Source organism: Arvicanthis niloticus, chromosome 11 (assembly GCF_011762505.2).
Source record: "Arvicanthis niloticus isolate mArvNil1 chromosome 11, mArvNil1.pat.X, whole genome shotgun sequence".
Lineage (NCBI taxonomy): Eukaryota > Metazoa > Chordata > Mammalia > Rodentia > Muridae > Arvicanthis > Arvicanthis niloticus.
The window spans coordinates 69,147,570-69,170,979 of NC_047668.1; the positions used below are offsets into that span (position 1 = coordinate 69,147,570).

General features: G+C 49.5%; 1 protein-coding gene and 1 long non-coding RNA gene across 2 annotated transcripts; one reads left to right on the plus strand and one right to left on the minus strand.

Moving 5' to 3' along the window:
• Nucleotides 1-1,944: 1,944 nt before the first annotated feature.
• Nucleotides 1,945-16,974, minus strand: Haao (3-hydroxyanthranilate 3,4-dioxygenase). The gene is made up of 10 exons (XM_034514529.2): nucleotides 16,714-16,974; nucleotides 13,269-13,347; nucleotides 9,276-9,359; nucleotides 8,927-9,033; nucleotides 5,976-6,065; nucleotides 5,687-5,730; nucleotides 5,286-5,431; nucleotides 2,940-3,008; nucleotides 2,435-2,517; nucleotides 1,945-2,330 (listed from the first exon to the last, which is right to left on the minus strand). The coding sequence occupies exons 1-10, from the start codon at nucleotides 16,791-16,793 to the stop codon at nucleotides 2,252-2,254; spliced, it is 861 nt and encodes a 286-aa protein (XP_034370420.1). The 5' UTR covers nucleotides 16,794-16,974; the 3' UTR covers nucleotides 1,945-2,251.
• LOC143443924 (uncharacterized) lies at nucleotides 13,354-23,179 on the plus strand. Its single transcript, XR_013113341.1, has 2 exons — nucleotides 13,354-15,959; nucleotides 22,931-23,179. It is a non-coding gene; the product is annotated as an uncharacterized LOC143443924 (long non-coding RNA).
• Nucleotides 23,180-23,410: the final 231 nt, after the last annotated feature.

The window sequence follows — 23,410 nt, forward strand, 5'->3', positions numbered from 1 at the left end:
TGGGTAGAGGCACCATGCACACAGGTTTCAAAACATGTGCATCCCATTATCTCTTGGCTGGCCTCCGTCCTGCCTGGTTTCCTCTTTTCTCCACTCCACTATGCCTCCCTCCTGGGCTTCTGCCCTGCTCCAACCCTGAGACCTGTGTGATTCAAGCATGTCTAACTTGGACTGACCCCCACCCGTGGGGACTATGGAGAGGGAATTAGGTCCCATGTGAAAGACCCAGAACCCTGGAGAGTGGAGGCCCCCACCCAGGTACCCCGATCATCAGTGTCACAGTAGCAGTAACGGCCCATCAAGGGGAAACTACTACCTTCTGGACAAGAAAATGAACTCTCTGACCTGGGGAAGACCTAGTATTCTAGCTGGGCAGGTCAATCAATCCCTTGGCTAACATGGCTAGGAAGGTAGATATTCTTTAAGCCATGTTAAGGGAACAGGAGGAACATGTATCCTGTTGATGACATGATGCTGTTTCTTTCCCAGAATTCCCACCCCCTAGTGCAGTTGCCTTTGGAGCTGCAGCCAGATTTCTCTGGTCAGTCTTTTCCTTGGGAAAGCACGGCGCTCCTTCCCTCTCTCCACCACTGTTCTAAACAACCTTTCTCTAAAGCCCAGGCCTCCTCACTGTCTCTGAAGCATACCTCTTCTTTCCTTTTTGCCATTGGGCCCAACTCAAATGGCAGCTGCTCAGATTTACAGCTTGCTTGCTTTGGGTTTTTCTTTTTAATAAAATTGTCCTCTTTAAAATCAGATGCTGCCACCTTCATGGGGAGCATTGAAGGGAACATGAGGAAGCCTGGCTGTTCCTTCCTCACAGATGGAGCCATCCCCTCTGTGTTCTGACCCCTACAGCATCTCTACACATGTTCCCTGTGAGGAGCCGCATTTGCCATTAAAAGATGGCGCAGGCTTCTGCTTCCTGGTTCTTCACGGAAGCTTTACTTGAGAATGCGCCTGCGCATGGCGCGAAAACCGAGTATGACAATTGGATGAAAGATTTGAGCCAATGAGGGATCTGCACGTCTCACAAAGCTCTATTTAAGCAGCGGGCTTTCTGAGCTCAGCGTCCTTCCCTCCACCTCACCATATTGAAGAGCTATCAATAAATGCTGTCAGAAGAATCCTGAGTGTGGCGTGCTCCTTATCGGCGAGGCTGTGCGCTACAGTTCCCTTCCCAGATCTGGGACAGAGATGCACGCTGGTGCCACCAAGCATGGACCAGGCCACCCTGGAGAGTGGACATTTGAAGGCACCAGGGTGGTTCTTCCTTGCTTACAGGAAAGGCTTCGGAGTAGGAAGACAGGCGGTGATGTCATATCCTTCAAGGCCAGAAAGCCCCTCAGCAAAGTCAGGTTCCCTTTGCCCTTCAGTGGAGTGTGTCAGAGCAGTGAGCCACCAGGCTAGGGTAGGGAGACAGGACTCTAGTTCCCTTTTCTTGAGGGAGCACTGCCTCTAAGCCTAGGCTTCTTCTGGGCGGATGCAGGTTCAGTATTGCCAGCTTCTTGCTGAGCCCAGGCTGCCCAGGAAGGCTGTGCAGGCCACGGATAGCCCACGTGCCATTCCTCCACTTGTAGAAGCTATGACAGTGGTTATCTCGGGGGGGGGGGGGGGCGAGGAATTCTATGTTTTAGGTATTTCTGTTTTCTATGATTAGTATACATGACTTCTGTGGTTGAGAAAGAAACTCAACAGAGTCGAAGTTTGTTGTTATTTTTAAGTATGTTAACAACTAAATGAGTGAATGGGGAGCAGAGAAAGAGACAAAGAAGCACTCAGCTCTACAACCACAGCAGGACACGGAGCCTGCACAGCGAGAACCGCCCATCCACAAGAGGCGGCGACACACACTAACAGGTCCTCTAACTCCCTAAAGTCACTGGTGTCCCTAAGCAACACATGACAGGGGAACACAGGTCTGCCACCTAAAACTCGCAAGCACTTGTTCAGCAGGATGCCTTTATTGAGAGATTTCTTAGTGTCAGGCTGGCAGGCACATGGGCACAGTGCACACCTAGCTGACAGTGTAGGGCTATGGCTGTTAGAAGCGAGGGAACTATTGGTGTCCTAGAAGTCTGGCATCCTGGGCTGAGCATGGCAGGGGAGTGGATGCCAGTGACAACCCACAGCCACTCAAGGGGCCTGCTGATGTCCATGAAGATGCAATGAGGATGAAAGCACTGTCTGGAAAGGGCAGCTGCCAGGACAGCACTCAGGCACCCGGGGGCTGCTTGGGGTCACAGGAGAGTCACCCCAGTGGCTTCTTACAGGCAGGGTCTTGTGTCACAGACAGGGCCACAGAGCCTTGTGCTCGCTCCCACATGTACCTGTGGGGACACAGATAGGCAAGAGTCAGGCAAGGCCAAAGCCTGAAGGTTCCAGGAAAAGGGGGTCAGTCTCATGGTTTCAGAAAGTCCTGGCATATACTCACGAGGTCCCAGCAGGCACCAGCAGACTGTCATCTGGGGCCAGGGCCAAACATTGCCCTCCCATTGTCACCTTAGAGGAACCATCCTATGAGAGAACAGCAGAACCAAGTGGAGGCTGATGATGCTGAGCTCAAGGCCAGCCTGAGTGAATTAGCAAAACCTTGTCTTGTAATAAGAAAAAGTGTGTGTGTGTGTGTGTGTGTGTGTGTGTGTGTACATTCATGTGTGTGCATGTGCACACTCATGCATGGTGGATAGGGGGAGCGGGGTAAGCAGGGAGTGTTTGATAGTAAAGCCCTTGCCTTGCAGGAGGCCCCAAGTTCGATCCCTAACACCACAAAAACAAAATATAACCACAAAAGAGGGTGAGGGCCATCAAGACTCAACTCCTAGTCTGCCTTGCAAGAAGGCCCTAAGAGTAGGTCTCACTATGGGAGCCTGAGGTGCAGGAACAACTGATCTCCATGGACAGGAAATGGTGCCACCCTGTCCTGGGGTCCCACTTGCCAGTTGCCACAGCCACACATCCACATCCTGTCTTGGGCCTTTGCTGCTACCTTGTCCGTGGGCGATGACCTGGGGGGAGAAAAAGCAGAGTATTTTGGGATTCTGCCCCGTTTGGGAGACAGTCACAACCCTGGCCCTCAACCACTATAACCTTCAAGGAGCAAGATGTGCCCACCGCCACAGCTTCATCCCCATGTGACAAGCCTTTTCTTGTCAGGGATCGGAAAGGGAGGCTCCAGGCCAGCAGGCCTGCAGCATATACTGCCTGCTCATTATTTACACACACACACACACACACACACACACACACACGCCCTTATGAGTATCACCAGCTCACACTCAAACACACCCACCCCAGCTCTCCAGATTTCCATTGCCCTTCCTGTGAAGTGTTCAGAGTCTGACTTAAGGAGAGAGAGAGAGGCTGGGGCCTTATGATCACTGAGGGCCTGTGCTCCTGCAGGCTGTAAGGAGGGGCTAATGGAAGTTGGCAATGGAGAACTAGAGCAGATCAAGAAGCCATTAGCTACCTGTGGTAGGTGGGAAGGGCTTCAGGTTTTGTGGCTCATCACAGCCCTACATAAGCGTTGGGTGTCCCTAGACTGAAAGAGCAGTCCAAGCCTCCTGACCGGAAGTGACCACTGGTGGTTTTGTTGTTTGTTTGTTTTAAATCTTCCTAAATCCTCCTCTTCTTCCTTGCCCTTCTCCTTGCCCTTCTCCTTCTCCTTCTCCTTCTCCTTCTCCTTGCCCTTCTCCTTCTCCTTCTCCTTCTCCTTCTCCTTCTCCTTCTCCTCCTCCTTCTCTTCTTCCTCCTCCTCTTCTTCCTCCTCCTCCACCCCTTCTTCCCCCTCCTTCCCCTTTCCCTTCTCCTCCTTCTCCTTCCTCTTCCTTCTCCTCTTCCTCCTCCTCCTCCTCATCTTCTTTTTCATCATCATAATTATCTTCATCAGCAGCACCATCATCATCATATGTGAATGTATGATGTATGTACATGTGGTCAAACATGCATGACTTGTGGAATCAATTCTCTTTCCACCTTTATGTGGGACTCAAGGATCAAACCCGGATTGCCAGGCTTACACAGTAAGCACCTTTACCCAATGAGCCATCTCTCTGACTCCTGGTGACAGGCTGTGCCATTGGAAAGCTATCCTACATGTGAATAGCGGCATCCTTGTAGGTGTCTCTGCTACACCTTGACCCAGTCTCACAAAGAAAGGCTGGTGGCTCTGAACTAGACTTCTCCCTCAACACCTGGTGAAGCCCTGCTGTCTCTAGGACATGTTCTCTCCCTTAGTCTAGCGCAGCAGAGTTCCAGGAGCAGTTAGCAATCCAGCCTTCATTCTAGCCTTCCCACCTAGATCTGGCCAGCCTCGGCTGCTTGCAGGGTTAGGCTGTTTCAGTTCTTCCAGCCGTTATGTCTCTTCCTCCTCTGGACCGCCCCGCCCACCTCCCTTTCTACCTTCTGCAAACCCTTACACTAGCTTTACAATTCTACCCGGGGCTGGAGAGATGGCTCAGCGGTTAAGATCACAAAGGACCCAGATTCAGTTCCCAGGACCCATATGGTCATTCTTAAGCATCTGTAACTCCAGTTCCAGAGGGTCTAATGCCCTCTTCTCGCCTCCACAAGCACTAGGCAAGCACACACACATGCAGGCCAATATTGATAAACACAAAATAAAATATACCAATCTAAAATTTTTAATTAAAATGTTCTATGTGCACATCCCCTCCTCCAGGAGCTCTCCAGTTATTCTCCTACGACTTTCTGTGTTTTCTCTAGTAAATGAGATGTCACATGGCTGGCCGTTGGGGGTTAACTTGTCCATAGCAACTGTCTTGTTCTTACCAAAGCCTGAGGCAGCAGGAATACTAGATGAGAGGCCAGCTTGTAGGAACGCTACACACTGTTGCCCAGCTCTCTGCCAAATAACTCTTTCCCTTCAGCTTCCAAGCTCCCATGTACCAAAAGCCCAGGGGAAGTAAGTGATGCCCAGGAAGCCGACAGTGGACAAAGAACCTCCCACTCTGAACACAAAGTATCCTTGGGACCATGAAGGCACCCAGAGAATTTCAGTCACAGCAATACTGTTAATCTCTGAGAGGGGAACAGGAAGGCCTATCTCATGCCTCTGAAGTCTGTCTGTCTGTCTGTCTGTCTGTCATGTGTTCTCTCTCTCTCTCTCTCTCTCTCTCTCTCTGTGTGTGTGTGGGAGAGAGAGAGAGACAGAGAGAGAGAGAGAGAGAGAGAGAGAGAGAGAGAGAGAGAGAGAGAGAGAGAGAGAGATTGGTTTACCATTTCTCAGGTGCTGGCTGGATGTTGAGTGCCCTGAGCTGTATTACCTGGGTCTCATAGGTGTCCCCAAACAGGCTTAGGGATGTGCCTGCCTGAAGCTCCCTGGAGTGGCCATCCAGCCAAGCCTTCAGTGACATGGGCTTCATGACGGGTCGTTTACTCAGCGGGAATGGCGGCTCCTTGAGCAGCTGGTCTGTGCCAGTGACATGGTGATGAAAAGTGACTTCCAGGCTCCGCCCACCCAGCCCCAGTATAGCCAGGTCCCAGAAGCTTTAACCCATAGCCAGTATGGGACTTGGGTTCAGCCTAATGATTGAGCAGGCATATGGGGTGCTACTTGGTGTTGTCTGCTCAGTACTTCAATTACTAGGCAGAGGATTCAGGAAGAGGCTCCTGGGACCAAGTCAGGACCAAGACCCATCCCACTAGAGAGAGGGAGGGGCCTCACCAGGGTCGGGCTTTCCTGTTCGGTACTGCTCAGAGTGGAAAAACCTGCAGGGACAAGCAGAGAGCACGGAATGATGGCGTTCCCGTTAAGATTCCAGTGAGGTATACACCACACACAAGAAGGAATGTACATTCACAGACCCTCAAAGGACTTCATTACCCATCATGCTCCCCTCCCAACCCTGCAGAGCAGCTGGTCCCTTCCTGGAAGTGGGAGGTTCCTTTTAACTCCTACCCCTGATGGCTCCAGGCCACTGGGCATTGAGGGAGGGGCCCAAGTGAAGACTTACTCTTGGATGATGGGGGCTAACTGCGTCCCAAGATCCTTACAGTGGAACCATTTCTCGAAGAGGACGTCCTCAGTGTCCCCCACATAGTACCTGACAAAACAGAGGTCAAGGGAGCCCGCTCTCCATCTGGGCAGCTTTGGAGCAGCCTGGTCCAGGCTGGGCTCTGCTTGAGGGCCCCTTACTGAGCCCAGGCACTGCATAGCTAAGTTTGTTACTCTCTGTTGACACAGCCTAGGGATCACACTTATACCGGGCGTGTGCAAACCGGGTAGAACTCGGGCTTGAAAACAGAATGATTCGGCAGGGATTACACAGCCTGTGAAGGTGGTGGAGCAGGCTACACTCAAGATAGAAGCTTGGAGAGCATCGGAGAACATTTAATCCAAGCGTGTTTGTTTTCAGCAAAAGGAAGTTGAAGCTCAACCTGAATTTTGGACAGGCAGCTGGAAGGGCTATTGTCTGTTCTTTGGGCTCTGGGTCACTGTACACAAAAACGTCAGCAGCCAATATAGCACACCCCAACCTCTATCCCCACCCCCCACCTCCCTCTCCCCACCCTCTACCTCCTACTCCCTGACCCTCTACAACTCCCACCGCCATGAGGGATTCTTCTGTTTTGGAAGTTGAAGGTCACCTCTGCTGCTTAGAACTTGAGCACATCTCTGGCCTTCTCTGGCATACACAACTTTCAGTCACCCTGCCACCCATGTCCCCACGGGCAGGGAGCATCTGGACAGGCACCTCTGACCCTTACGCAAGTAGCACGAGGCAGGTGCTGGGAGCAACCATCACCAGAATGCCTAACCCGAATCAGTTTTAGATCAGCCCAGTTCTTTTCTGATTCTCACCAGAAAGGCGGGGACAGGTCTATGGAGACAGGCTGTGGACATATCCACTCGCTTCTAACCTGAGGAGGAGCTGGCTACCTTCATTATGGGGCTGCAGTGCCTTCAGGAATGGTCTTCAGGGTGGTATTTTAATGCCGACTTTCTGGCTTTTATTAAAGGTCAAAAGCAGCCAGATGAAATCCGTTATTGAATTTGCCGTAAAAATGTTACGGGGACACCAATAACTCACCAGAGTCTCCTCCAAAGAGCACCTCAGAGAGACTCCTTTTAGAAGTTAAGTCCCGCTATCTGCCTATTCAACGGGTCATTATGCTGTAGACGGGGCAGCCATCAGCAGCGCGCGCGCGCGCACACACACACTCACACAGACATGCACGCACACACAGATTTTTTAACAATATGAGAAATACTTGTGAATTTTCCAGGAGGCACGTGGCTTCAGTTATGCAAACTAGGTAAACTGTAGACCGCTAAAGTACCTTACAATTATGGTTTCTCTTACATTTATTTATTTGGGGAGGGGGTATGCATGCCATCACATGGGGTGTGGCGGTCGGAAGACAGTTTTCGAAAGTTCACACCTTCCACCCTGTGAATCCCCAGGAGCACACTCAGGCTCTCTGGCTTGGCAGCCAGCAATTCCTTTGCATTGAATGTTTCGTTGGCTCCAACACTTTTTTTTTTTTTTCCCCCCGAAAGACAGCAAAACTTAAACCACTGCAACCACTGCATGTAACAAGACTGGAGGGTTGTAAGGGAAGGTATGGACAAAAAAGGTCTTCCTGTGTAACTGGAGCCTGACAAAGGACCTTTGTTTCTGCGTTTTAATTACTTGTTTGCTTGGGAGGCACAAGAGGAATAAAATTAAATTCACAAACCATAAAATCCTCCCTTAAGTGGCAGGTAATTTTAATTTAGTTCACTTCGGATTCTTATGTTTCTAGACTTTGAGAGGGAGTATGTGTGATTTCCACTCATTTAAAAAAATGAGTGTTTATGCCTGTTATAACTGAAGGTGTCGGGCAAAGGATTCTGATTCTGGCAACTTACTGAGGAATTAAAGTTTTCTTTGAAAACTCACAGCATAGTTGCAGAAAAATCTTTGGGTTTGGAGCTTCAAGGTTTTCCTCCTCTCGGAGCTCAGTAGTCTAGACCAGCGGTTCTCACCCTTCCTAACACTGTGGTGACCCTCAGTCCTAAAATTATTTCATTACTACTTCGTGACTGGAATTTTTCTATTGTTATGAATTGTAATGTAAATGTTTTCCTGTGGTCTTAGGTGACCCCTGGGAAAGGGTTGAGAACTGCTGGTCTAGAGACTGATGGGGGTGGGGAGCAGGATGGGGTCTGACTTTACCGTCCAGGGCTGATTCTTCCCCCTTGCTGATCCAGCACATGCGCTGGTTCTGCATTTCTCTGTAACGCCACATCTAGCAAGTTTCTTTACCTGGGCCTAGTTTCTCCTCCAGCAACTATCAGAGCACAGCTCTAGCTTATGCAAGACCCCAGGTTCAGTCCTCAGAGTTTCAAAAAGAGCAGATAGTGAGAGCACCTAGCCACTAGCCAGCACCAGGGGTGAGTATAGGGTAATAAATACACAGGACAATTCCTAGCTGGTGCCTGGAACACAGATGTTGCTGGCCAGACGTCCATGCTTGTTGTGATCTGGGGTAGAGACACAAGTACGGAAGCACTGGTGAAGGACAACTTCTGCAGGCCCCGGCTGCTAGCAGCTGACTTTGCCCACATTAGAACATGTAGCTTTTGGGTTCCTCCAGTCTCCCCATCTGCAGTCACCCCTCCCCACCACAAGGTTCCTAGCAGACCTGCAGAATGCACAAAAGCAAGGTCCAGCTGGAGTCTTCATGAGCACCACAGAGACCACCCCCTCCCCTAGTCATCAAGCCTACTGTCCCCTCTCTGGTCAGTCAGCAAATCCAGGTTCTCCACTGCCTCCCGTTGCCAAGCCCTCTAGTCTCTTGGCGGCCAGGAAGTACTTTCTTCAGTCTGTCATTGATCCTTCCTGCTATACTTTTGAACAATACCCTCTGCTGTTAGCTCCCTGATCTCCCATGCTCCCACCACACACAAGCAATTAATTACCTCAGCCCATCCAGCTCAGTCTCCAGCCGCCTTCTCTCAATCACCAGCCCCATGGTGTTGGCAAACCTCTGCGGGGAGTGGGGCACCCTAGCAGGCAGGAGGAATATCTGCAGGGGTAAAGAGGAGTCCAGTGAGACTGCAATCTCTCAAGGTGACTGCGTGCCCCCGGCATGCTGGTTGACCCACGGGGAGCTCTGGCCGTCCACCCTGGAGCCCACTCTCTGCCAGCCTCTACCCTAAGACCATGGGAAACCCGAGGGAATGGGAAACCTGTGCTCAGAAAGGGGGAGCCCTGAGGATGGGAAAACGACCCGGGGTGGGTTTAGCCTTTCTTTGTGGTCAGCCTCACCTCTCCCTGCCGTATAACCACGTCGCGATGTTCTCCTTGCTCCAGGACTCGGAGCATCATGTCTCCCTCCAGCTGGTAAAACACCTGTGGGAAAACCAAGACCCCCAAGACTAACCTGCTCCATTTTTTAGATCCTTAACTTCTGCCCAGGATCTGAACTCTGACCAGAAAACCGGAAAATCTTCCTGAAGGCCTCGAGGTCCGGCACCCCTGCTCTAAAGCCCCTGGACCCCCTAGCCCAGACAAGAAAGTTGGAAACATACAGGGATCTGCATGTCTGGAATTGTAAATCTGGAACATGTGGGTGATCATCAGATTACCCAGGGTACAACAGCAGGTGTCTGGCCAGGAGGAGGGATGCAGAAGGCTGGATAAGAAGCTCCCGGAAGAACTCAGCGACACGGCAGTGGGGATATCCCTTAACTTAGACTGGGCTTTTTCATGCACATCAGAAATCTTACAAGCCCAGCGTCAACATTATTAGCCCCATTTTGAAAAAAAGAAAGCTGAGGCTCAAAGCAGCTGGTCTAAGCTGGTGAGTCTTGGACTGCAGTTGGGATCATAGCCTGGGTAGCTCTGGGGCCCTGTGCATTCCTCCAGCCACTGAGATGCTCTGGCACTGGGCTGTGGCCGTTGACAGCCTAGGCAGATGGACTTGGTGGCTGGGTTCTCTCTAGGGGGCTCCTACTAAATTTTCTACTCTATCCTAAAATCCTAACCAGTACCTTATGAGCTGGACATATGACTCATGTCTCAATTTGGCAGAAAGATTGCCTTGAGTTTGAGGCCAGCCTGGGCTATAGAGTGAGACCTTGTCTCAAAAAAACAAAAACAAACAAAAAACCTGAAGCAAACAAAAAATGATTCCCAGAGGATCCTAATTACAGAGTGGCCCATATATAGCATAGTGACAGTGTTCATGGCTATGAATGAGGGAAAGCTTGCTACACCTCCTATGTTTTCGACAATGAATGGTATTTACTTTCATTATTAAAAACAAGCCATATGATTAAAGATGCAGCTCCATGGCAGGATGCTTGTTATAACACACACACACACACACACACACACACACACACACACACACCTTATGTTATTTAAAACAAATCAGGAAAACCTACTAGGTTTCTTCATTGGAAGCAATTGAGTGTGTGCGTGTGCGTGTGTGTGTGCGTGTGTGTGTGTGTGATCAGTCCTCAGTATAAATCTTGGGTCTTTTCATGGTGGAAGAGAAGAGGAGGGACCCCCACAGTTACGGGGAGAGACTGCAAATATCAAGTTGGGAGAAAGGGGCCAGATTCAACCCTTTTCCAGGCTGACAATAAGATATTAACAGCTATTGATCAAAACCAGAAGGCAACAGTGGGATTTTCCTGACTTGTCCCCTTCTCTGCAATGAGGGGTGGGCCTGGACTGCAGCAGAGGACATACTCCTGACAGCAGAAAATCACCAGTGGTAACCCTGGGCAATCCAAACAAATTATGCTTCTTGGGAAGTGAATGATGTTTGAGACCTAGGGCTAGCTGGAAGATTAAGTGCACTGGCTAGCAGATATTAAATTGAGTTTGGCTTCTGTGACCCGGAAAGGACTCACAGGTAGGGGAGCCAGAAACAGGTAAGGACCCATAGCTATTAAGTAACTACTCTGTACACACTGTATTTCTCCACAGGCAGAGCCATAGTCCCCTGTGCTGCAAGAGAAGGCTCAGACCAAGGGCACAGGATATATATCTATCTAGTCATATGACTAGCCAGAGGAACATCTCCTTCTCGGCCAATTGCCTTTATTCTTGGCAACCACCAGAGAAAGTGGGTTTGAGTGGTGAGTTGGTGCAGGGAGGGCATCTATGGGTTATCTCAGAGACCAGTGCTCAGCCAGAAGGGAAATCCAGTGCACCCAGGGCCAGATGTGCTTTGAACATCACTCAGAGTGACTGCTCAGGATCTGGGTAAGGACAGGCAAGGACAAAGAGGATACTGACCCTCGATTTTGCTCTAAGGCTGCTCAGGGACTCAGAAGACCAAACCCTGCCCTCATATTACAAACCTACCTCCATCCAGACTTCTCTGAGCTACCAAGTATCTCTCCTCATCAAAGCCAGCCTGGCTCATCTCTTAGCCACCAGCTGAATCACAGTATGGAATCACAGTATGTACTGGTCCAGGACTCATGGACATGGTTTTACTTAGGGTTATCAATGTTTTCATAACAGGGAAGGAACCTGGAGGCAAAAACTGATGCAGAGGCCATGGAGGGGTGCTGCTTACTGGCTTGCTTTTCATGGCTTACTCAGCCTGCTTTCTTATAGAACCTAGGACCACCAGCCTAGGGATGGCACCACCCATAGTGGGCTGGGCCAGCTTTCCAGATCTTATGGAGACCCTATTTCAATCGAGGCTCCCTCCTCTCTGATGACTCTAACTTGTGCCAAGATGACATAAAAGCCAGCTGGCACAGACACATACGCACTTGAGCAGTGCAGAGGGGCGACAGACCTTGAGTTGAACAAGGACAAAGAAGAAGGAGCTAGACAATGGGGGACAGGCAGGGTGGACACTGACAACAGGCCTAACTGTCGAGTGGAGATGAGCCTGCTTGCCAAGCAGTAAAGGCTACCTGGGCCTCAGTCACTGCGGCTACTCAGCTCTAACCCCGCCCCCCATCTCTTTGTAGTTTAGATTTTCATGTAGTCTTCCATCATAGGAAACCAGTTGTGAGGGAGGTGTTCAATGGCTAGGAGAGGGTCAAGGTGTGCGGAACTGGTTCTGCTCAGGTCTGGCCACTGCTGTAGGCCTGTTGCCCTCTGCCTGCCATTCTCATGCCCTTAGTGTTTGCTGACAGAGCATTCTCAAGGCTTCACAGTGAGCAGTCCTAAGTTGGTGTTGGGGATGCCAGTGATAGGGGTGGAGGCCCAAACCCCAGAACCAGGTCTTCCAGAAAATAAGGGGGCACTTTACAGTGGTCCTTTCCCAGCACAGCACATCCTGATATATACTATATGTGTCATTCAGGAGGATCAGGGTTGTCTTCCTCCTCCTCCTCCTCCTCCTCCTCCTCCTCCTCCTCCTCCTCCTCCTCCTCTTCCTCCTCCTCTTCTTCCTTTCTCCTCCTCCTCCTCCTCCTCTTCCTCCTCCTCCTCTTCTTCCTTTCTCCTCCTCTTCCTCTTTCTCTTCTCCTTTTCTTTCTCTTCTTCCATTCCTCCTCCTCTTTCTTCTCCTTCCTCTTCTTCTCCTCCTCTTCCTCCTCCTCCTCCTTCTTCCTTCCTTCCTTCCTTCCTTCCTTCCTCCTCCTCTTCCTCTTTCTCTTCTCCTTTTCTTTCTCTTCTTCCATTCCTCTTCCTCTTTCTTTTTCTGCTTCTTCTTCCTCTTCCTTCCAGACAAATTTCCATCTTTCAGCCTAGGAGCCTTGAACTCCTGACCCTCTTTGCCTCCACTCCTGGATTATAGATGTTCACCATCACACTCAAGTTTTGCTTTTTAAATATAGCTTCAGTACACAAGTGTAGAAGCACAGAATTCAGTTTCCAGACTTGGGGCTTGCTGCCTCTAGTAGTAAAGGGGGGCCACCCAGTCCCAACTCCTTCTTCAGCACTGCCCATGCTCTACCTCCTGAGTTGCCTCCATTTCTCCTCCACCCCCTTGTGTCCTCAGATAATTTTCTCCTTGTATGAAGGAGACGGAGAACCTGATTCTGGGATCAAAGGTCAATGGACTCCTTCAGAATTCGTGTCTCATGTGGAGGACCAATCATATATTCAGGTTGAAGGGGAGGGACCACCACCACGTGTGGATGAAGTGGAGATCCCGCAATCTCCTCAGTGAGTTTCCCAGGCACCATGCAGGTACCCCAATTCTAAGGCAACAATTTTCCCTTCTCCTGGCAGTTGCATTTGCTTTTCTCTGGGCCACTTACTCTAGCCCTAGTCTAGAAGTATCTACACCCCCTACCCTCCGAGTGGCAGCAGGTGGCAGGGAAGGGCAGCGTGGCCTACCTCCTCACCCTCTTCAATGTGATAATCCTTCCTGGTATTGGGGCCTCCAACGAACATGATTTTGAGCTGCTCCTGGTGCCTGCAGTGGAGAGGCAAGAAGAGGACCTGAATCAACTCCTGGGAAGGGGGTTGGGGGGGGGGTGGAGAGGGAAGCAGGGACTGTAGGGACAGGAAGAGGTCTGGTACACATATCTGAGAGAACATCTCCTCCATCCACACTGTTCTGCATGCATTAACGTGTCTCCATGGATGATTGTCTGCATGTCTTCATTCCAACAAAGACACAGCATGGCCGTGCATAGCTCTGTGAACCCTGGGCCATGCTCGAGTTCTCAGTGACCAGAGAACAAAGAGGAGCTCTCAGCCTGACTGCTGTGACACTCTCCACCACTGGGGACCATACTCTGGGGACTCAGGAGCAGTGACATCCAAGAGGGTAAGGAGATATGTGTCTGATGTGTGTTCACAAGCACAAAACACCTCCGAAGACTGATTCAGCTTTGCTGCAATCTTGGGCGTGCTAGTCGACTTTACTGGGCTTTAGTTTTCTCACCCAGCAAGGCAGCTTTAACTTATAAGGTTTTTGTTTGTTTGTTTGTTTGTTTTTTGGGTTTTTTGTTTGTTTGTTTGTTTTTTCGAAACAGGGTTTCTCAGTATAGCTTTGGCTGTCCTGGAACTCACTCCGTAGACCAGGCTGGCCTCCAACTCAGAAATCCACCTGCCTCTGCCTCCCAAGTGCTGGGATTAAAGGCGTGCGCCACCACTGCCCGGCAAGGTTTTTTTTTTAAATGTATGTATATTCTAAATAGTTTTATGTGATTTGGGAAGTTGAGAAAATGCCCCTTGGCCTATGAGCCAGATTGATGATTTTCTTGATTGATGGGGAAGGGCCTGGCTCACTGTGGGTGGTGCCATCCCTGGGCTGGTGGTCCTAGGGTCTATAAGAGAGCAGACTGAGCAAGCTATGGAGAGCAAGCCAGCAAGCAGCACCCCTTCATGGCTCCCGCCTCCAGGTTCCTGCCTTGGCTTCTTTCAGTGATGTGAGTCAATTCAGGTCTTCAGGTCTGTGATGGCAAGTGCCCTGCCCATTGGTCCATCCCTTCAGCCATTTTTTTTTTTTTTTTGGTCCTTTATTAATAGACTTAACTGAGACATACTTAGAGCACATACAGAAAGTTCTTAAACAAGCCCATTTGAAAACTATACCTCACATACACCCTCCAGCCAGAATGCACAAACCGGACGTGTTCCTCCTGTGCTCAGAGCCCTCCAGCAGCTTCTCATCTCAGTGGGGTGTTATGGCTTGAATTCTGGCACTGGTCCAAACTCTTGTGTTAGAGTCCTAACCCCCAGGACCTCAGAGGGTGAACTTATTCAGAAACAGGGCTGTTGCAGGTACAGGAAAGTTATAATGGAATGAGCTATATTTCATACCACATGGCCATAGCATATGAGAACTGGATGTAAGCCTTAGAACCTGCCTCTCTAACAGTGCTGTGCATCATGTTGTAGGAGGGAGGGGAGCAGTCTTGATTGGAGGAGAGAGGGGTGGAGAGAGAGAGAGAGAGAGAGAGAGAGAGAGAGAGAGAGAGAGAGAATGCCTTGAGGAAACAGGAGTCTGACAAGGAAGGATCAACGGTCCCAACTGCCTTATGCTTTGCTCAGTGCAATGTGAGGTTTTTACGAGTGGGAATTTGGACGTGGAGACTCACAGCAGGAGAGTGTCGCTGAGGATGAAAGCGGACACTGGGTTCATGCATTTGAAACCAAAGAACATCACTGATACCAGCAAAGTACCAGAGAAGCTAGGGCCAGGCATGGCGCAGACTCATCATGAAAACTATCCTCTTATGGACGAAGGGTTCTCTCCACAGGCTACTTCATACTGATTGGCATCTCCTCTCAACAGTTCTACAAGGAAGGTGCTTTGTCAGTTTGCCCCCTGCCATAGGCCACTGTCCAGAGCACTGTGGTGCTCAGCAAACACCAGCTGACTAAATCAAGGGAGGGCCTCGATGGTCGTGATGGTGAACACCAGGAGTTCTAGAGGACTGGAGAGGCAGAGGCGGGAAGCAGGGCTGGAGGCAAGGTGGTCGCAGCTGACCAGGCTGATGTGGACAGAATCAGAGATGCCCATGCGATTGAAAGGAGGAAGACTGGGAGGAGTGAGAATGAGAGACCGCAGACAGGGAAGAAGTGGTTTAAAAAAAAAAAAAAAAAAAAAAGGGCAAAAATGATAAAGCTCCAAACTGGGGAAAGCAGCAATGACAGAAGAGAAGAGGCTCCGAGGGGCCGTCATGGGTAGCTACGGGCGGGTTGGGGGGGGGGGAGGGGAGGGGGTTGCTGTGTTGCGCAGTGACCAAGAACATGCACGGACTTTGTAGTCAAACTGTTCCTGGGCTTGCATGTGGACTCTGTCCCCCACTAGCTCTGTGACATTGGGAAAGTTACTTATTAAATCCCACCCCATGGGGGGCTACTGTGAGAAGTCAAGGAAGTGACGAAATATACTTGACCTATTCTTCCTGTTGGAGGGTAGGTGGCTGTAGCCTGCTGGGCTGGGACACTGCCTACTGGAAATGACTTACAGCCACACAGACATGGGGACTTCGGGTCTGCAGAGGTGTTGCAAGAAGCTCAGCTGTGGAACTGAGGAAGGGGAGGGGGAGGTGATGGAGGCAGCATGAACAGGTCAGTCCGTGCTGTAGGTAAAGGAGGCCTGGAGGGTCTGGTCTGTGTGTGGCCTTGAGCCCTGAATTAAGAATCCCCACAGCTAGGGATGTAGTTCAGTTCGGAAAAGTGTGTGTGCCTAACATTCACTGACTTCCACGCTCAGCACCTCAGAAACAGGGTGTGGTGCTATACAGCTGTCATTCTAGCACTTGGGAGGTAGAAGCTGGAAGACTGAGGATTAAAGCCCACCCTTAGCTACATTGTGAGTTAGGCCTGGTCTATAGAAACACACACACACACACACACACACACACACACACACACACACACACCATCCAAAGAATTGTTCATCTGACTCAGCTTCAGGGTTTGCCAGGGTTGAGGTGCATGGTTTGGGGTCTCTAGGCCTTAAAATTCTAGTCTGGGACAAGGAAAACCAGGCTTTCCCCAAGGTGCATGGGTGCATTGGGTTGGAAAGCTGCTTTCAGCCATGGAAGGAATGTCACACCCTGCCATCTCATCTCTCACGGCCTCAGAGACACTCAAGCGGGTCTCGGGTCTCGGGTCTCGGAAGTCAAGGCCACCATCTCCACTGTGGTCTCCAGAAAGAGGAACAGACTGAGGTAGTGAAAGAAGAAACAGGTAGTTTCCCCCCTCCCCAGAAGAGCACCCAGTGGATGGAACTCAAGGCTAGAGGGGGAAGGGACGGGTGAGGGAGGAGAAAGGAATAAGAAAGGGTGTGGGTTGTAGTCACCGGATGCTGGGGACTCACATAAGCTTGTTGCAAACCGGAGGCTGAAAGGAGGCCCGATTCTCTTCTACCCAAGACTTCACTCTCACACAGCGCTCCATGGCAGGCCAGCAGGACTCTTCTGCCCACAACGTGGTCGCTAGGTAATCCGGTAGTTGAAGAGGTGTTGTGATCTGCTCAGTGTCCGGGGCGGCCACCTCATTAATTAACTTACCAGAGGGCAAAGAGTTGAGCAATCTCCAGCCACCCTGTGGTGCGGCTCTGGGGTCTGAGCCTGTTTGCCTGGCCCCTGCTCATAGGGCGGGTCCTCCGGGGCAGAGATCAAAAGCTCAAGAACAGACCCGCCTCCTGGGATATGGCCAGCATCCTCCCAATACCTAATTACTTCGGTCCTAGGCTGGACTCTGATACCTACTAGGCCCACGTAAGATGCAGGATGCTGGGCTTTCCGCTTTCCTAGAGGCCCCGCCCCTAAAGAAATATTGTGATAGGAGAATAAAGGTTTGAAAATCGGAGACTTTGAGCACGAGGAGAACTGAAGGCGAAGGGAGCACACAGAGGCCATCACAGGAGGCAATTAACGAGGTATCCAGTCTCCTCCGGAGTATGGAGGTCTGACCCGGTCCTGCAGGTGTGATTGGCTAGACCCAGATACCTTGTCCTCTCCTTGCTTTGCAGCTGAGGCCCGGTCCAGCTAGGCAGCCCCAGCACCTAGTAGTAGTGGGCAGGAATGAGGTGCCCAGCACTGTTCCGAGTGAGCTCTTTAATCCACTGGAAACTGAACCAGGGTCTTTGTAGCTTGCTGGGCAAACTCTGCCACAGAGCTTCACTATATCCCTGTCCCCTTGCGTGTCTTGTTTATATTTTGTTATTTGGTTTTGGCTTTTGAAACAAGAAATCACTTTGTAATCCAAGATGTTGGGCAAGTTGCTATGTAGCTCAGGCTAGACTCAAACTCTATCCTTCTGCCTCAGTGCTGGGATTACAGATGGATGCCACTGTAAACCTACAATTCCCACTCATGTATGTTTTAAGCCACACGCCTGTGAAGAACTTTACAGGTGAAGATGGTCCTGGGTGTCTGTCTTAGTTAGGGTTTTATTGCTGTGAAGAGACACCATGACCAAGGTAACTCTTACATAGGACAAGAGGGCTGGCTTCCAGGTTCAGAGGTTTAGTCCGTTATTGCCATGGCAGGAAGCATAGCAGCGTGCAGGCAGACACCATGGTGAAGGAGCTGAGAGTTCTATGTCTCCATCCAAAGGCAGCCAGGAGAAAACTGTCTTCCAGGCAACTAGGAGGAGGGTCTCAAGCCCACAGTGACACACCTACTCCAACAAGGCCACACCCACTCCATTAAGGCCACACCTCCTAATAGTGCCACTCCCTGGGCCAAGCACATACAAACCACCTCAGCGTCCTAGTCTGCCAGACTAGAGGCTCCTCAGCCCAGGTTGCCCTGGGGCAGGAAATGTAGATCTATGGTGGGAATGAGGAAGAGGGTAAGGGCAATGACCACCTTCCCTCAGGACTCAGAATTCTCACGAGAACTGAAAAGGAGTGAACTATAGAATCAGTGTGAGGGAGAAGAACCGGCCTCAGGCCTCTGACCTCTGACCCCAGAACACAGACTTCAGAATAGAAGAATTCCTAGTGTCTCCCTCGTGGTTCTCATGGCCACCCACCCTTGTCTGCAGCCTGCGTGGGCAGCGTCTCTGCTTCTCAGAGTTAAAAGCTCTGAGGGTGTAAGTTAAATGTGGACGGGCACTCAGCAAAAGTTCACCCTCCTGGTAAGGACTTCCTTGTTTCCTCTGCTCCACCCTTACCCCTTTCTACAGCTTTACTTTTTGATTATTCATTTAGCACATTTTAGCTAAGTATTTATGGAAGCATTTCCTCCTAGAACCTTGTTTGGTACCTGAATAACTCAACCCTTCTTTATATTTCCCATCTCCAAGTAGCCATAGGGGTGTAAACAAGACCCTGGCTGTGCAGGGACCTATGGTCTTCGGGTCAGGTTTCTTTCAGGTGCTGTTAAATGGGGGGGGGGGGGGAGTGAGGAGGTGGGCAAGTGAAGTCACCTAAGGGGAGGGGCTACCGTTACTTACTACAAAGGACAGAGTGGCAGTTATTCTATATTTTAATTGGCGCAATTAAACAATGTGAAGCTGTAAGTAGAATTTGGGGACATGAGTGCTCTAGATTCAAGCTAAGATACATTTGTATAATCACCGTGAGGGATGCTCTCCTCTTTGGTCTGTGTGGATAAAACACTGTTCTAGGGTACCATAGGCAAGCCTCATTATCCAGACGGCTTCCGTGTCAAGAAAATCCCAACATTTGTATTAGTTAATTTGCCTATTGCTGGAACAAAAGGGATTAATTTTGGCTCCCAGTCTGAGGGTACCCTCAGTGATGGGGAAGTTGTGGCGGTGGGAGCTTGAGGCAGCCAGTTATATGGTATCAACAGGCAGGAAGCAAGCGAGCTGGACGCTGGCCAGTGCTGGTGTTCAGTTCCCAGTCTCCTTCTTATTCAGCCCGAACTGCAGCTCACAGGCTATCGCCACCCACAGTTAGTGTGGGCCTTCCCAGCTCAATTAACTAGCAACTCCCTCACAGACATGTCAGGAAGCTTGTTTCCATGGTGATTGTAAATCCCATCAAGTTAATAATCAAGATCAAACATCAGGCTGCTCCCAGGTGCCACCTCTTTCCGCTGTATACAGGAGCTTATTTGTGCCATGGAATCAGAAGAAAACGGCATCTTCTCTGGGCTCCTAGCCCATCAAGGCCTTCCCGCTTGCTGGGTGGGGTTTTGCTCTACCCCCCTGCATTGAGTGGCACATGAAGACCTTTAGATGCCTCTATGTTTGACTGAACATGGCTGTTGACAACTAGCTGATCCCTTAGTCCCTCAATAGATTGAGCTAGTGTGTTGGCAGCTCAGACCTGTTTGGTCTGTCTGTCTCCCTTTCTCTCTATATACCCCCTTTCATACACTCATCAAATATTTAAGAACAAATAGCTTTCTGTGAATTAAAAAAAAAATGCTTCATGAACTGTGCTGGTGAATAGAGGGAAGTCACAGGCCAACACACAGTCTTCTGTTGTACTCTCTCAACACAGTTCAGTTCTGTAATCCTAAGTGTGTGGGGGGGAGGTGTTTCTCCCAACACAAAGGCAATCAGACTACAGCAGTGCCTGGGGGACATCATTCTTATCCTGTCTGCATGGATATAGCATTAGACCCCACAGGATGAGGGCTCAGTCCCATAAGACTGTCCCCAACTTCAGGCCAGTTGCAAAGAAGGAAATCAGCTACAAACTGGAATTTTTCTTTCTTTCTTTCTTTCTTTCTTTCTTTCTTTCTTTCTTTTCAGGTACATTCTGTTTAATTTTTTTAAACTTTTTTTTTCTTTTTATTTCTTTTTCTCTCACATGATAGATGGAGACTGCAGTTTTCCCTCCCTCCGCTCCTCCCAATTCCCACCACCATCTTCTCTCTACCCAAGATCCACTGTTCCTGTTTCCCTTCAGAAAAGAGCAGGTCTCCCAGGGATATCAACTGAACATAGCTTACCAAGATGCAATAAGACGGGCCACAAACCCTTTGATCAAGGCTGGACAAGGCAACTCAGTAGGAGGAAAAGGATCCCAAGTGCAGGCAAAAGAGTCAGAGACACTCCCAGCTTTCACTGGTACAGTCCCACAAACTCCCAAGCTAACAAGCATAACATACATACAGAGGACCCAGCACAGACCCAGCAGGCTCCATGACTGCTGCCTCAGTCTCTGTGAGCCCTTTTGAGCCCTGCTTAGTTGATCCCGTGGGCTATCTTCTCCTGGTGTCCTTGACCCCCTCAGACTCCTACGATCAACAACTTGGGATTTCTGAGGCTGGTTCTTGGAAGAGTTGAGCATTTTGCTGAGGCTTTCCCTGGCACGCTGCTGCCCCCCTGTGCGGAAAGCTGGGCTAGCAACCTTGAGGATGAGAGGATGAACCGCAAGTGGCCAGAGGCCTGCTGTATTAAGTCTGCTTAGATGCCCCAGTGAAGATGGCTGAATGCAGTTCAAATCAATGATCCTGGCGCATCAGGAGCAAGCGAAACGGCTACAACTGCAGGTCACTGAGTTGAGGGTGGCGTGTTACACTCCAGTGAACCGAGACTACAGGCATTAAGGGTTCCCATAGTCATTTAGTGTTGTTCTGTTTTAAGTGTACTGAAACAGGCCTGAGACCTTAGCACAACTGATGCCATGTGAGCATCACCATTCTGTCCTTAGAACCCAGCACGTAGGCCTCCACAGCTGCCAAAGAACTAGTCCCCTGAAGACCTAGTTTGTCGTGTCAGAATCAGGGAAAGTCCCTAAATGTCCTAACCTTGCCTTTGGCTTCTATAGTTCCACTTTTCACTAACTGTTCTTGCTAACTGAAGTATGTCAACCAGGATGTGATGTCTGTGCGTAAAGGGCAAAGAAGAGAATGGCTTGGGCTGTTATGATTTGGGCTAGTTCCCCTGCAGTCGCTGGCTGGTAATACTTCTTCTATTGTGCTTTAGGAGTGTCTGTGTGGGCTGGACCTAAGCCTCCCTACACATATGTAGCAGATGTACAGCTTGGTCTTCATTTGGGTCCCAAACGACTAGAGCAGGAGCTGTCCCAAAAGTTATTGTCTGTACATGAGATATGTTCTTCTGCTGGGCTACCTTGTCTGGCCTCAGTGGGAGAGGATGTGCTTAGCCCCAAAGAAACTTGATATGCACGGATGAGGGGGGATACCCAGGGGTGCCCCCACTCACTCAGAGGAGAAGGGTATGGGGGAAAGGATTGAAGGAGGGAATGACCAGGAGGGTTGCAAGTGAGCAGGATGTAAAATGAATTAAAAAAAAAAAAACCACTCTCTGTGTGTTCTCCGGTGGAATTACCTCAGAACAATACCTCTCATGAATGGTACAAACCTGGTCTGACATGTCTGGTATTTAGTAGCTGGCTCCACAATTATTGATATAATTGTGTTGATGAAAGGAAGAATTCCTTAGTTCTATTGTAGGAAGTAGAGTTTAATTGAACAAAGAAAACAATACATCAAGTGAGGCAGCTCCAAGAACAGAGCAGGTTCTGAGAACGGCAACCAGCGTTGAATTCTGAAGGTGTCTGCAGAGCAAGGGAACTTACACACACACACACACAAACTTAACAGTTAGCTGCTCCGTCCATTTCAGGGCCTCCAAGCAGCCAGTGACTTGCAGGTCCTGCCTTTGAACTCTACCTACATTCACTTGGTATATTGGGCCAAACGTCGAATTCCATTCCAAGTCCGTGGTCTTCTGCAGATAGTACTGGTAGTACTTATGTTGACATCTTGTTTTGGGTTTTCCAATGACTACACGGAGCTGGTTTCCTATTGATGCTATGACACAAAATTAGAGACATAAAAATAATGTTAGTAAGCCAGACCCAGTGGCAACAGCCTATAATCCTAGCTGCTGCAGGCTGGGGCAGGGTAGAAAAGCCAAGGTTATTTGTGCTACAGAGGAAGTCCTGAGCAACTACGGGAGACATGTCTCAAAAAAAGAATGGTAAGGAGAAGATGTATTAGGTTCTCTAGAGCAGAACTTATAGAATGAATCTCTCTCTCCTTTATCTATCTATCTCATATATGTGTGTATGTATGTATATATACATACATACATACACACACACACATATATATGCTGCTGTCCAGCTAATTAAACAATGATTGGCTGTGGACATAAAGTCCAAGAATTCAGTAGTTGCTCAGTCCACAAAGCTGGTCTTCTGTATACTCTGGAATCCCGTAGAACTAGGCTCTAATGCCAGTGAAGGGATGGATGTGCTAGAAAGGCAAGGGCAAGCAGGCAAAGAACAAAAGCTTCCTTCTTCTATCTCAGTGATTTTTAACCTGTGGGGAGCAGCCCCTTTGGGGATCAAACGACCCAGAGGTCAACTATCAGATATTCTGAATATCAGATATTGACATATGATTCATAACAGTAGCAAAATTACAGTTATGAAGTAGCAATAAAAATAATTTTATGGTCGGGGGGTCACCACAACATAGGAAACTGTACTAAAGGGCTGCGGCATTAGGAAGGTTGAGAACCACTGCTCTATGTCCTTACATAGACTTCCAGAAGAAGGTATGTCTTCCCACCTCAAAGATCAAGACTAGAAGTGGATTCATCCACTTCAAACCAAGCAAAGTAATCTCTCACAGGTGTGCCCTCCATTGCCGGATTGTAGTTCATTCCAGATGCCATCAAGTTGACAAAGAGGAACAACTATCAAAAACTGCAAGGGTGAGATGGATTAGCAGCTACAGATACTGAGCCTGATGGCACTGAGCCTGACGACCTACATTCCATCCCTGAGATCCACACTGATGGAAGGAGAGGACTGACTCCTGACAATCGCCATCTTACCTCCAAACACACTCTGTGGGGCAAAAATAAAAAAACAAATTAGATTAATGTGTTTTTAAATTTAAAATGGCAGGGGATATAGTTCAATGATAGAACACTTGGCTATTATTCACAATGCCTCAGAGTTAATCCCTAGTCCCAAGAAACAAAACAAAACAAGACAGGACAAGACAACCCAACGCCTGTCATATACACCAGTCTATTGTCTTTCGTTCTGGAAGTCTCAATGGGGCTCAAAGGTGAAAATCCCTGTTTTGTCAGAGCTGTATTGTTTA

Coding starts and splice junctions, on each gene's coding strand:
- Haao (XM_034514529.2), bottom strand. CDS start 16,793: ATGGAGCGCTGTGTGAGAGTGAAGTCTTGGGTAGAAGAGAATCGGGCC. Junction 6,066..8,926: donor ACTGAGCTGGATGGGCTGAG/GTAATTAATTGC, acceptor CTGTTTTGTCAG/GTACTATGTGGGGGACACTG. Junction 2,331..2,434: donor CTGGTGCCTGCTGGGACCTC/GTGAGTATATGC, acceptor GTGTCCCCACAG/GTACATGTGGGAGCGAGCAC.